Source organism: Caretta caretta, chromosome 3, assembly GCF_965140235.1.
Source record: "Caretta caretta isolate rCarCar2 chromosome 3, rCarCar1.hap1, whole genome shotgun sequence".
Lineage (NCBI taxonomy): Eukaryota > Metazoa > Chordata > Testudines > Cheloniidae > Caretta > Caretta caretta.
The window spans coordinates 186,454,382-186,468,850 of NC_134208.1; the positions used below are offsets into that span (position 1 = coordinate 186,454,382).

The 14,469-nt window shown below is 41.0% G+C and overlaps 1 protein-coding gene across 8 annotated transcripts in view; it reads right to left on the bottom strand.

The window, feature by feature from the left end:
* Nucleotides 1-1,635: 1,635 nt before the first annotated feature.
* Nucleotides 1,636-14,469, bottom strand: part of CLHC1 (clathrin heavy chain linker domain containing 1) — a 33,047-nt gene continuing 20,213 nt past the window's right edge. For 7 of the 8 annotated variants that reach the window (XM_048842363.2, XM_048842362.2, XM_048842361.2 and 4 more), the window contains 3 exons: nucleotides 13,470-13,672; nucleotides 2,981-3,160; nucleotides 1,636-1,930 (listed from right to left, as the gene is read on the bottom strand). In XM_048842363.2, coding sequence (XP_048698320.1) covers nucleotides 1,734-1,930; nucleotides 2,981-3,160; nucleotides 13,470-13,672 — 580 coding nt within the window. In that variant the 3' untranslated portion in view covers nucleotides 1,636-1,733. The remainder of the gene's footprint in view (nucleotides 1,931-2,980; nucleotides 3,161-13,469; nucleotides 13,673-14,469) is intronic. The other variant, XM_048842366.2, reaches the window with a different exon arrangement.

A 14,469-nucleotide genomic window follows, 5' to 3' on the forward strand; every position in this document is an offset into this window, starting at 1 on the left:
TGGTCAGCTTCTCAGTAAGTGCCTAATCAAGAAACACTTAAGCTAACAATGAACTTGGAGACGCCAATCCACATCTGAGCTTTCCCGGGAACATGGCCTGGCTGGTAAGGAACTCAGTCAAGCATGGACATGTGACTTGCCCATGTGACTCCAAAACTCCATCTTGGAGCTGGATTCTGCATAGGAGACAGGAGGGGGTCTCCACCCACAAGAGAAAGTCTATTTAAGCCCCTAGGAGACCCCTCCATTTTGTTTTCAGCTGGCTCAAGAGGTAGCCTCTCCACCCCCAACGGATACCTGAAAGAAACTGGAACAAAGGACAGTAACCACAGGGGTGTGAATGATTGCTGGACCCAGACTAGAAGGAGACTAGTCTGTAAAAGAAGCTTACTGGAACATCTCTGAGGGTGAGATTTCATCTGTAATCGCTTTCTTACTGTATTAGACATGGACTTGAGTGTTTTATTTTATTTTGCTTGGTAATTCACTTTGTTCTGTCTGTTATTACTTGGAACCACTTAAGTCCTACTTTTTGTATTTAATAAAACCACTTTTTACTTATTTAACCCAGAGTATGTATTAACACCTGGGGGGGAGGGGGCAAACAGTTGTGCATACTTCTCTATCAGTGTTATAGAGGACAGAAAATTTATGAGTTTACCCTGTATAAGCTTTACACAGGGTAAAACGGATTTATTTGGGGTTTGGACCCCATTGGGAGCTGGGCATCTGAGTGTTGCAGACAAGCACACTTTTTAAGCTGTTTTCAGTTAAGCATGCAGCTTGTGTGGGATGTGGTTCAGACCTGGGGCTGTGGTTGTAGCAGGCAAGCATGTCTGGCACAACCAGGCAGGGTTCTGAAGTCCCAAGCTGCCAAGGAAAACAGGCTCAGAGGCAGTCTTGGCACATCAGATGGCAGTCCCAAGTGGGTTTCTATGATCCAACCTGTCACAGTGAGGACCTCCTAGAAGAACTGTAAAGGACAACCGTGGTTTGAGTGATCATGAGCTAATTCAGTTTAAACTAAATGGAAGGATAAATAAAAACAGATCTGCATTCTTCCTGTTTATATTGGTATTTGATGTTTCCAGCTCTCATGCCCACACCTCTGAAAATCTCTGCCAATGCAAACCCAGTTTATTTGTTGGCAAAGGCCGTATTTGAATATCTTCCTTTTCCGAAGGCTGTAATGCCTGTCTCTTAGCCAGCAATATGAACCAAGTAAGACTCTCATGATTGCCTCTGATGGTGTAATTCAATTGTCAGATGTGCATGTGCAACACCCACTGGAGTTAATAGGAACTGCAGCCATATCTCTGAAGGCAGAATGTGGCCCCCCAGGAAACAACTGTCTTCCTTGCTTCCAGAGGTCCCAAAATCTTATTCATTTCATTGGCAATGGGACTCATATGATGATTCCCTCCCTCCCCGCATAAAGACTGAAGCATAAAGATGGACAAAAGAAAAACTTGGAACTATTCAATACAAGGAAATATATAAACATACTTTCACAATATTCATTAACTAAATAGGCCAAGTTTGTTCTACACTGAATATACCTTCCCAGTTAAGACACTCTTGTATTAAAAGGGGATACTAATTTACATTTGATGGCAAAAAGAAGTATCAGCTCTATTTCTGAGTGATCAGTGTTTACTATAATTCATACAAATAACTATAACGATGCTTCGGTTGAATGTTGTTAGAGCTCCCTCAATTGCTTTACAGAAGAACTACAAGAAAACATGTTCCATTATCTTTGCATCATCATCAAATGGGGAAATCTGAACCACTCCTTCCTGTGAGGTAAGGATCGAGAGGATTTCTTGAGACAATTTTTCATGCTTATTTTCTGCACATGTATCCGCGATCTTCTTCCAACCTTCCAAGGTACAGACCGTATCATTTAAAATAACTTGTTCCAGTGCATCTGATGAAGAAAAAAATATCATGTAGTGGCACAGTATTTGCCCTCAATCAGTTTCTGCTTTGCTCATATTAAAACAAAGAACAAAAAGAGGCATGATCTTAGGGGATAATATGACTACAGATCAATAATTCTTTTTCCAGTTGGATAAATTCTAAGGGTAAGGACCAAATAAAGAGAAAACTGATCAAAAATACAACAGAAAAGTAGTGTTTACTTTATTTATAAAGATTAAAAGCCACATCCTCCCACAGCACTCAAAATCATGTCTGAAACCCCATGACCAGCAGAAAAACTGGAGAATGTGTAGCCCAATTCTGCCTTTTATTTTTATATAAAGTTAATGGATGTTTTGCTATTGACTTCAGTGGGAGTAGGATAAGGCCATCAGTTGGGAGTAATCATCACTGCAAGTGGAAAAAACAAATGCGCCAAGTTGCCAAATTACATGGCCAAGAAAGGTGCTTAACTCTAGAAGAAAATACAGGAATTTGCAGCAGACCCTACCAAAAGTGCTAATTTGAACACAGGACTGAGCAAGGCAGGCTGTAGCACATGGCAAAAGTAACTTTTTTGATCTCAAAGGGAGTACCATAAATACTGAGATTGCAGAATTGGACCCATTGTCAACAGAAGGTGCTTAAAGAAAAGGAGTACTTGTGGCACCTTAGAGACTAACCAATTTATTTGAGCATGAGCTTTCGTGAGCTACAGCTCACTTATTTTAATCACTCTCCAGTATAGATTAAGGATAACAGGAGCATCAACGACACAATAATTTATGGACACAATAATTTTGCGGTTTGTTTTTTGGAAAGTATCAATGGAAAGGGAAAAGGGAAAAGATTAACTATGTGTTTTTAAATTAGCTGAATTAAATTTGTTAACACAATTAAATGATTGTGACCTCAATAACTTTGTTTTTATTCATTTTATTGCCATTTACAATGGAATTGCTTTGTAACTTCCCAGATACTGCAATGAAAATAGAGAAATGTGACATTTACATAACTTCACTATAAATGTCTGTTAATTATATCTTATTGTACTTACTCTTCTCACCCATGTTTATGTCCTCTAACAGTTGTAAACCATGCTCTTTGTGATCAGTATCAATGAGTGAGAGGATCGTAGCCCCAGTGGATAATAATGCTGGTTTCTCATTCCACTCTTGAGTTAGACAATGAATTAGCTCAATACTAGGACAGTTTTTCAGTAGGAATAAGTAATCATCTGAAAACAATCATCCAGGTCATTATACAGTTGTGGGTGTTCACACAAACACACAAGCATGATAACTCCAATTCTGATCTCACTGACCACGGTAAATCAGGTGAAAGTTCAAATAAGTTAGTGTAAAACTAGTATATGTGAGATCAGAATTTGGTCTCATTTATCTGGAAGAAAAGATAAACAGCACAATAATTAAATTCACAGATGATACTAACTAGGGAAGTGTTGCAAATATCAAAGAGGATAGAAATAATAAGAGAGACCTTGAAGTTGTTAGAAATATGGGCAAGAAATAAATTCAGACTGGAAAATGCAACCTAACAGAACAGAGGAATAATAATCTGAAGAAAGATATTAAATGGGAGAGAGATACTTGGAAAGCAGCACTGTTGAAAAGGGGCCTAGGGAACTGCAGAGTGCAAAAGTGATATGAACTTGCATTGCTATATGGCCACAGAGAGAAGCTAATGTGATTTTAGTTTGCTACACAGAGGTGTCACATCCCAGAACAGTGAAGTGACAGCCCCTCTCTCTATATAGCACTGGTGAGACAGCACCTATATTAGAATGCTGCAACAGTTATAGGCACCACAGCAGCAGATGCAGGTTGACATAACGGAGAGAAATCATTTAAAGAAAAATGACTGAGTGGATGGAGGAAATGGCATGAAGAAAAAATAAGATCCAAGTAGCACAATCCTGCAGCATGCTAAACATCTTCAGTATCTACTGCCTTTCCTGCATGACTGGGACCTAAATATGCATAGTTTGGCTAAATGACCGGACAGGATATGAATACTGTTGACAAGTATCTGAGGTTGTAAACACGGAGGGTGAAATTCTGGCCTCATTAAAGTCAATGATAAAATTTCCAGGACAAAGAAAAAATATTTACAGTGAGGCCTAATAGCCTAATTTTGATGGATCTATGATTCTGCTTAATCTGCGTATCTATTTTTTTGGAGAATTCACACTGACCAGTCCCGGGTACTATAAACATTAACTGCTGATGGTATGGTATCTGAGCAAATACATAATGTGTTCTGAAGTAAGAAGAGTTGACCAGATGGGATTTTTACATTTCTCTATTCAAGGTCTTGGGACAAGCTCAAAAGAACAACCAAGAGAGTTTAAATAGATAATTTTGCTATTTATTGAGGAACAGAATGTGCCCCAGATTCTTGTCAGTGTTAGGGCTGCTATTTTGCTGCTCTACTGTCTACACCAGTCCTAAAGCCACCTAACCACCTGCAAGAGGATCACCCCAGTGCAATGGATGCTTTGTTGCTGTAGAACTGGCCTAACTGCTCATATACTATCCCCATTCATGACTGTCAGTGTAAGGGATATACCTGGGGAAAGGGGGCATGACCAGGTCTTCCCTGCAGTTCAGCAATCCTTGACTGCCATGATGGCAGCATGGGGCTATTGCCAGCTAGTGTAAATTAGAACAGCATATAGGCTGCTCTAACTCACTCCAGGGAACCAGCCCACTACAGCCAGTTTAGGAATGGGGGGAGCACAAAGGTGCCATAAAGCCACCTTTGCACCCCTTTCCCCCCAAGTTGTGTTGTATACCCCTTGTGTGCAGCTGAGAATCAGGATCTATGCATCCAGTATGTGATGTAGTCTTTATGCTGCCTACTTCTTCAGCTAACATAATCAGACTAATCAACAGGACAAGATAATTTGAGGGTGCATCTGCATCTTGTTTACAAGGTAATAACTCTGAAGCTGAACGATCCACACTTCCAATACAAAGAAAAACCAATTTTAACTTTCAAATGATGTAATCACTAATACAGAAAATAAATAGATGCCTCAATTTATTTTAGGCCAGTAGCTTAACTTTTTAATTCTGTGGAACAACTTACAAAAGAGATCACCTCTGCTGAACCACATCCCTTTCTATAACCCACTCCTTCACCTTTCCTGCAGCATTCACTATCTTTTCTGAATGTGCCCATAGAACATATTTTCAGGATCAGTGCTCTGCAATATTACACCCTCTTTAGGGACATAAATATGGAACAATATGCCACTGCCTGTCAACATCCATGAATGATACTCAACTCAAAAATAAATAGTGAACAGGATTTTATCAGTATTAGCCACAATCAATGGGTTTGTTCAAGACAAAAAAAAGAGGTGGACCAAATATACATGCATGCCTGATGCTGAAGGAAATCCTATTTAATGTAATACGGTGGCAAAATTATTGACAAGATTAGCATCATCTTGAGGTTTTGACAATTTTCAATTTGAATTTGTGCAACCAACATTTAAAAATCTATCAACATTTTCATTAGTTTGCATTCACAAATCAGCATTCTTTGATCTTTCAGAACATATCTTCACTTCGTCCATCGTCTTTGTTTTTCCCACCCATTGCAATGTACAGAGGATGAATGTTCCGCTGTACAGCCATGTTGACAAAAAACAATTTTTGTGAAAGCTACACTGGAAAGTCATACTATAGGACTGTCCCATGTATTTTTCAAAAACATAATATCTGGATTACACAGGGGCAAAGTGATTTTTGAAAAAGTCTCTAGGCCAGATCAATAGCTGGTGTAAATCAACATAGTTTCATCTATAATCAGTGGAGCTATGCTGATTTACACTGGCTGAGAATCTGGAGTATAAACTTATATATTTTGAGCTATCAGTTAGAAATAAAAGCATTAAATTAAGTGCTGCATAATCCATAGATGCATCTTTTTTGTAAAGGTAAAAAACAGCAAGTGTACATCTAAATAGGCATGCAACTCCATGCGCTTTCAATACAAAGCTATAAGGAAATGTGATTGCATGAGAGCAGAAACATATGGATCGAAATCCTGACTACCCTGGCAAAACCCTTATTGACTTCACTGGGGCAAGGATTTCACCCCAGTGGGTATTGGACATGATTGTCTAGTTGTGTGTTCAACTGTGCTTTCCATCATAACTGATCAAGTGTCTTCACTTCCAAATATAGGCCCTAATCCTGCTAAAATTTAGGCACATGCTTAGTTTTACTCGTTCTGTGTGTCTAAGTGCCTGCAGAATCAGGACTTCAGTCAATATATTTGGATGCAGAATTAATCCAATTATGGTTTGACAAAAGAGAAAAGTACTTACTTCTAAAATGTAGTTATCTAAAATACAGAGCTGTAGTAATACCCAGGTTCCTAGCATGAGAGTGGTGAGGGGGTTTTCTATAGTTTAACTGCTCAATATTGGCGCCAGCACAGAACTTCCAAATTGGAAATGTACATAATCTGGAATCAGATGCATATATTTTCATAGAGTCATAGACTTTAAGGTCAGAAGGGACCATTATGATCCTCTAGTCTGACCTCCTGCACAACGCAGGCCACAGAATCTTACTCACCCACTCCTATAATAAACCCCTAACCTATGTCTGAGCTACTGAAGTCCTCAATTCAAGGTGCAGAGAATCCTCCAGCAAGTGACCCCTGCCCCACACTGCAGAGGAAGGCAAAAAAACCCCAGGGCCTCTGCCAAATTGCCCTGGAAGAAAATTCCTTCCCAACCCCAAATATGGCTATCAGCTAAAAACCCTGAGCATGTGGGCAAAACTCACCAGCCAGACACCCAGGAAAGAATTCTCTGTAGTCACTCAGATCCCATCCCATCACAGGCCATTGGTCATATTTACCGCTAATAGTCAAAGATCAATTAATTGCCAAAGTTAGGCTATTCCATCATACCATCCCCTCCATAAACTTATCAAGCTTAGTCTTGAAGCCAGATATGTCTTTTGCCCCCACTGCTTCCCTTGGAAGGCTCTTCCAGAACTTCACTCCTCTAATGGTTAGAAACCCTTTGTCTAATTTCAAGTCTAAATTTCCTGATGGCCAGTTTATATCCATTAGTACCAATGTTGACACAAGAACAGAGCTTAAATAATTCCTCTCCCTCCCTAGTATTTAACCCTCTGATATATTTATAGAGAGCAATCATATCTCCCCTCAGCCTTCTTTTGGTTAGGCTAAACAAGCCAAGCTCTTTGAGTCTCCTTTCATTAGACAGATTTTCCATTCCTCGGATCATTCTAGTAGCCCTTTTCTGTACCTGTTCCACTTTGAACTCATCCTCCTCCACTAGAGGAGGTTTTGGAATTAATTGAAAAATTTAACAGTAACAAGTCACCGGGACCAGATGGCATTCACCCAAGAGTTGCGAAAGAACTCAAATGTGAAATTGCGGAACTATTAACTATGGTTTGTAACCTGTCCTTTAAATCAGCTATTGTACCCAATGACTGGAAGATAGCTAATGTAACACCAATATTTAAGAAGGGCTCTAGAGGTGATCCTGGCAATTACAGACCGGTAAGTGGAGATCATGTCTTACTAATCCATTAGAGTTCTTTGAGGGGGTCAACAAACATGTGGACAAGAGGGATCCAGTGGACATAGTATACTTAGATTTCCAGAAAGCCTTTGACAAGGTCCCTCACCAAAGGCTCTTATGTAAGTTAAGTTGTCATGGGATGAGAGGGAAGATCCTTTCATGGACTGAGGACTGGTTAAAAGACAGGGAACAAAGGGTAGGAATAAATGGTAAATTTTCAGAATGGAGAGGGGTAACTAGTGGTGTTCCCCAAGGGTCAGTCCTAGGACCAATCCTATTCAACTTATTCATAAATGATCTGGAGAAAGGGGTAAACAGTAAGATGGCAAAGTTTGCAGATGATACTAAACTGCTCAAGATAGTTAAGGCCAAAGCAGACTGTGAAGAACTTCAAAAAGATCTCACAAAACTAAGTGATTGGGCAACAAAATGGCAAATGAAATTTAATGTGGATAAATGAAAAGTAATGCACATTGGAAAAAATAACCACAACTATATATGATGGGGGCTCATTTAACTACAACTAATCAGGAAAGAGATCTTAGAGTCATCGTGTCTAGTTCTCTGAAGACGTCCACGCAGTGTGCAGCGGCAGTCAAAAAAGCAAACAGGATGTTAGGAATCATTAAAAAAAGAGATAGAGAATAAAACAGAAAATATCATATTGCCCTTATATAAATCCATGGTATGCCCACATCTTGAATACTGCGTAAAGATGAGGTCTCCTCATCTCAAAAAAGATATGCTGGTATTAGAAAAGGTTCAGAGAAGGGCAACTAAAATGATTAGGGGTTTGGAACGGGTCCCATACGAAGACAGATTAAAGAGGCTACGCCTGTTCAGCTTGGAAAAGAGGAGACTAAAGGGGGATATGACAGAGGTATATAAAATCATGAGTGGTGTGGAAAAAGTGAATAAGGAAACATTATTTACTTGTTCCCATAATATAAAAACTAGGGGTCACCAAATGAAATTAATGTGGAGCAGGTTTAAAACAAATAAAAGGAAGTTCTTCTTCACTCAGCGCACAGTCAACCTGTGGAACTCCTTGCCTGAGGAGGTTATGAAAGCTAGGACTATAACAGGGTTTAAAAGAGAACTGGATAAATTCATGGAGATTAAGTCCATTAATGGCTATTAGCCAGGATAGGTAAGGAATGGTGTCCCTCGCCTCTGTTTGTCAGAGGGTGGAGGTGGATGGCAGGAGAGAGGTCACTTGATAATTACCTGTTAGGTTCACCCCCTCTGGGGCACCTGGCATTGGCTACTGTCAGTGGACAGGATACTGGGCTAGATGGACCTTTGGTCTGACCATTGTTATGTTCTTAAATATGGGAGACCAGAACTGCACACAGGGAAGAAAGGTAAGCAGCAGGATATGGACCCTGGACTTCAGGAAAGCAGACTTCGACTCCCTCAGGGAACGGATGGCCAGGATCCCCTGGGGGACTAACTTGAAGGGGAAAGGAGTCCAGGAGAGCTGGCTGTATTTCAAGGAATCCCTGTTGAGGTTACAGGGACAAACCATCCCAATGAGTCGAAAGAATAGTAAATATGGCAGGCGACCAGCTTGGCTTAATGGTGAAATCCTAGCGGATCTTAAACATAAAAAAGAAGCTTACAAGAAGTGGAAGGTTGGACATATGACCAGGGAAGAGTATAAAAATATTGCTCGGGCATGTAGGAATGACATCAGCAGGGCCAAATCGCACCTGGAGCTGCAGCTAGCAAGAGATGTCAAGAGTAACAAGAAGGGTTTCTTCAGGTATGTTGGCAACAAGAAGAAAGCCAAGGAAAGTGTGGGCCCCTTACTGAATGAGGGAGGCAACCTAGTGACAGAGGATGTGGAAAAAGCTAATGTACTCAATGCTTTTTTTGCCTCTGTCTTCACGAACAAGGTCAGCTCCCAGACTGCTGCGCTGGGCATCACAAAATGGGGAAGAGATGGCCAGCCCTCTGTGGAGATAGAGGTGGTTAGGGACTATTTAGAAAAGCTGGACGTGCACAAGTCCATGGGGCCGGACGAGTTGCATCCGAGAGTGCTGAAGGAATTGGCGGCTGTGATTGCAGAGCCATTGGCCATTATCTTTGAAAACTCGTGGCGAACAGGGGAAGTCCCGGATGACTGGAAAAAGGCTAATGTAGTGCCAATCTTTAAAAAAGGGAAGAAGGAGGATCCTGGGAACTACAGGCCAGTCAGCCTCACCTCAGTCCCTGGAAAAATCATGGAGCAGGTCCTCAAAGAATCAATCCTGAAGCACTTGCATGAGAGGAAAGTGATCAGGAACAGCCAGCATGGATTCACCAAGGGAAGTTCATGCCTGACTAATCTAATCGCCTTTTATGATGAGATTACTGGTTCTGTGGATGAAGGGAAAGCAGTGGATGTATTGTATCTTGACTTAGCAAAGCTTTTGACACGGTCTCCTACAGTATTCTTGTCAGCAAGTTAAAGAAGTATGGGCTGGATGAATGCACTATAAGGTGGGTAGAAAGCTGGCTAGATTGTCGGGCTCAACGGGTAGTGATCAATGGCTCCATGTCTAGTTGGCAGCCGGTATCAAGTGGAGTGCCCCAAGGGTCGGTCCTGGGGCCGGTTTTGTTCAATATCTTCATAAATGATCTGGAGGATGGTGTGGATTGCACTCTCAGCAAATTTGCGGATGATACTAAACTGGGAGGAGTGGTAGATACGCTGGAGGGGAGGGATAGGATACAGAAGGACCTAGACAAATTGGAGGATTGGGCCAAAAGAAATCTGATGAGGTTCAATAAGGATAAGTACAGGGTCCTGCACTTAGGATGGAAGAATCCAATGCACCGCTACAGACTAGGGACCGAATGGCTAGGCAGCAGTTCTGCGGAAAAGGACCTAGGGGTGACAGTGGACGAGAAGCTGGATATGAGTCAGCAGTGTGCCCTTGTTGCCAAGAAGGCCAATGGCATTTTGGGATGTATAAGTAGGGGCATAGCGAGCAGATCGAGGAACGTGATCGTTCCCCTCTATTCGACATTGGTGAGGCCTCATCTGGAGTACTGTGTCCAGTTTTGGGCCCCACACCACAAGAAGGATGTGGATAAATTGGAGAGAGTCCAGCGAAGGGCAACAAAAATGATTAGGGGTCTAGAACACATGAGTTATGAGGAGAGGCTGAGGGAGCTGGGATTGTTTAGCCTGCAGAAGAGAAGAATGAGGGGGGATTTGATAGCTGCTTTCAACTACCTGAAAGGGGGTTCCAAAGAGGATGGCTCTAGACTGTTCTCAATGGTAGCAGATGACAGAACGAGGAGTAATGGTCTCAAGTTGCAGGGGAGGAGGTTTAGATTGGATATTAGGAAAAACTTTTTCACTAAGAGGGTGGTGAAACACTGGAATGTGTTACCTAGGGAGGTGGTAGAATCTCCTTCCTTAGAAGTTTTTAAGGTCAGGCTTGACAAAGCCCTGGCTGGGATGATTTAACTGGGAATTGGTCCTGCTTCGAGCAGGGGATTGGACTAGATGACCTTCAGGGGTCCCTTCCAACCCTGATATTCTATGATTCTATTCCAAATTAGGTCTCACCAGTGCCTTGTACAATGGTACTACCACCTCCTTACTCTACTGGAAATACCTCGCCTGATGCATCCCAAGACCGCATTAGCTTTTTTCACGGCCATATCACATTGGTGGCTCACAGTCATCCTGTGATCAACCAATACTCCAAGGTCCTTCTCCTCCTCTGTTACTTCCAACTGATGAGTCCCCATCTTATAACAAAAATTCTTGTTATTAATCCCTAAATGCATGAAGAAGCCTCACCTCAGATGGGTAGTGGTTGTGGGTTGATCTATTATACCTAACTAAAACTTAAAAGAATAATTATTACAGCTAAATTATTTTCTCTTCTCCAAAGATACAAGCTGCAACAGACCCCCCTGCTCACAGGGACTCTGACATCAGGGATGTTGCTATAAAAATATACACCATTATCTATTTATAAAAGATACTGAAATGCTACAAAATGTGTGTTCATAAATTATTAAATTAAATATTTATATACAAATAAATTAAACATATATACAAACATACATAAAAAGTTGGGAAGGATGGCAAGAGAACGCAAGAAATAAAATACTTTATGAGAAATGTGAATAATAACTAGCAGAGAAATCCAAAAATAAATTAAAGGGGTTAGTGAATTAAAACACTCCTAGTTTGGCCAATATTCCTTAGGCTTTAAAAGACCTTGAACTTGCAGGTCTGCTATGCAATGACAATGCCATATGCAGTCAGACAGCTTTTAAACATGATGCTTTTGGAGACAACAGAATCTAATGTACTGGTGTCAAAAGAAATAAACGATGGATACTTTAAGGATTTAGCCCATCAGATAAAAACCTGAGGACATTTTCATGTCAAACTAGACAGAGGAACTCATTCACAACATTCTATGTCAAGTTTGGAGAGAAGGGCTGTCAAGGTTCCTTCCCCACTCTGAATTCTCGGGTACAGATGTGGGGACCTGCATGAAAGACCCCCTAAGCTTATTCTTACCAGCTTAGGTTAAAAACTTCCCCAAGGTACAAACTTTGCCTTGTCCTTGAACAGTATGCTGCCACCACCAAGCGTTTCAAACAAAGAACAGGAAAAGAGACCACTTGGAGACGTCTTCCCCCAAAATATCCCCCCCAAGCCCTACATCCACTTTCCTGGGGAAGGCTCGATAATAATCCTCACCAATTGGTACAGGTGAACACAGACCCAAACCCTTGGATCTTAAGAACAATGAAAAATCAATCCAGTTCTTAAAAGAAGAATTTTAATTAAAGAAAAGGTAAAAGAATCACCTCTGTAAAATCAGGATGGTAAATACCTTACAGGGTAATCAGATTCAAAACAGAGAGAATCCCTCTAGGCAAAACCTTCAGTTACAAAAAGACACAAACACAGGAATACACATTCCCTCCAGCACAGCTTATTTTACAAGCCATTAAACAAAAGAAAATCTAACACATTTTCTAGCTAGATTACTTACTAACTTTACAGGAGTTGTAAAGCTTGCATTCCTGATCTGTTCCCAGCAGAATCATCACACAGACAGCCCAAATCCTTTGCCCCCCCCCCCCTCCAGATTTGAAAGAATCTTGTCCCCTCACTGGCCATTTTAGGTCAGGTGCCAGCAGGGTTACCTTAGCTTCTTAACCCTTTACAGGTGAAAGGATTTTGCCTCTGGCCAGGAGGGATTTTATAGCACTGTATACAGAAAGGTGGTTACCCTTCCCTTTATATTTATGACAAGGGCTTTGCCAAGACAGAGGCTGGGAATGATTAACTATCAGAATCTGCTTTATAGACATATTCTCAGAGGGCCTGATTCTACACTTCAGTGCAGTTTATGTACCGAGTGTAAAATGGTGCCATTATGATTTGCCAGGGTTTTATAACCACTTTGCACAGGTGCAAATGACGCTAAGAACTCATTAGGCAATTACCTCAGTTTCCATTATCATATTTAAAGAATTTCTCTGCAGCCTCTAGTTATCAGATTAATGAATCTATGATTAAACTACAGATGGGTCAAACTAGCCTCTTAGATTTTGAAACTTTAGGCTATGGAGTCCTCTACCAATCTCACACTAGTCTCTATGGCAGATCAATCGGGAGCTACTGAAGCATGGTTCTCTGAAGAAATTCCCTATTTCCAACTGAACTAGTCACTTTAGTTGCTTTTAGGGTAACATATCTAGTTATTTATATTATTTACATATGCAGTGGCATCTTAAGAGCCAAATACTGCTTCTATTATACTCAATGAGAACAGAATTGGATTTTTACTGTGAATTTAAAATGTACAATTTAAAAATTTAGTCCAAAGTGTTACCATGATAAGATTTAATTTTTAACCCTGAGATAAACATTTGGTAGAAAAATGATGAAAGACAATATAATAAATGCCCTGTTATTTACCGAAAGTGAAGTGTTTGAATTGCTGTATATAATCCATTGCTCCACAAATTTGGCCCTGTTTACACAAGCACAGAGCAGCTTTCTTATGCACGCCACACTGACTGTAGGCAATCTGAGCCAAAGCCAAACACTTGGACTTGTTGAATGGTTCCACCTCCCCATAGTCATAAATCACATCCCCTGCTGCCTCACAAAACGTCAGCCTGAAGAAAACAAGGTAATAAAACAAACCAGATAGTCATTTGTGTGTTTTCATAACTCTGGAGCACTTCAAAAACAGTTACACCGGAACTGGATTGTGTGTGAAAATACCAGACTGACTGCTCCCCTTCAGCTCTTGTGCCCCTCTGCCCTTGTCCCCAACTCTGCTTTTGAGTTAGGTTGTTTCCTCCTTCCCCTTCCATGTGCTTGGGCCACAGCAGACAGAGATCTAGGAGCACGGAACAGACAGCCTCTTCATCACTGCCTGTGCCATGTTAGCCATTGGTGGTTGGAACAGGCAACTGCAGCCCTCCTGTATATGTGTGATTCCAGTTGGGGTGCAAGAACGTGTATGGGGAAGGGAAATGTGTGTTCTGCCCACTTTGTGACACCTGGTAAGTCAGGCAAAGAGTCTGCTGCTGAGTTGGGAACCTACTCAGGGCATTCGTGGGGTAGACACATAAGAACCTCAGAGGATAATCAGTGCAGCTGGCATAAAGGAACTGTGTGAGGCTATAGCAAGTTCAGTGCAGACAAAATGTCTGGAGATTTCAGATATTTATAACTTGGCCAAATTTGGATGGACTGCCTCAGAGGCAGGAAAAAACACCTCCCTGACTCCAATGCTACTCTAACAATTTCAAGTTCCTACTCCAATGCATGGAGTTTCTCTTCAAAGAAAGAATTTTTTTTAACATTGGCAAAACAACCTACTTTTCTCTAATATCATTCTCAGAAATGGTTTTGTTTAAACTTTGCGAAGAAATTCAGACTGAGGAAGACATCTGGCATGGAAAAT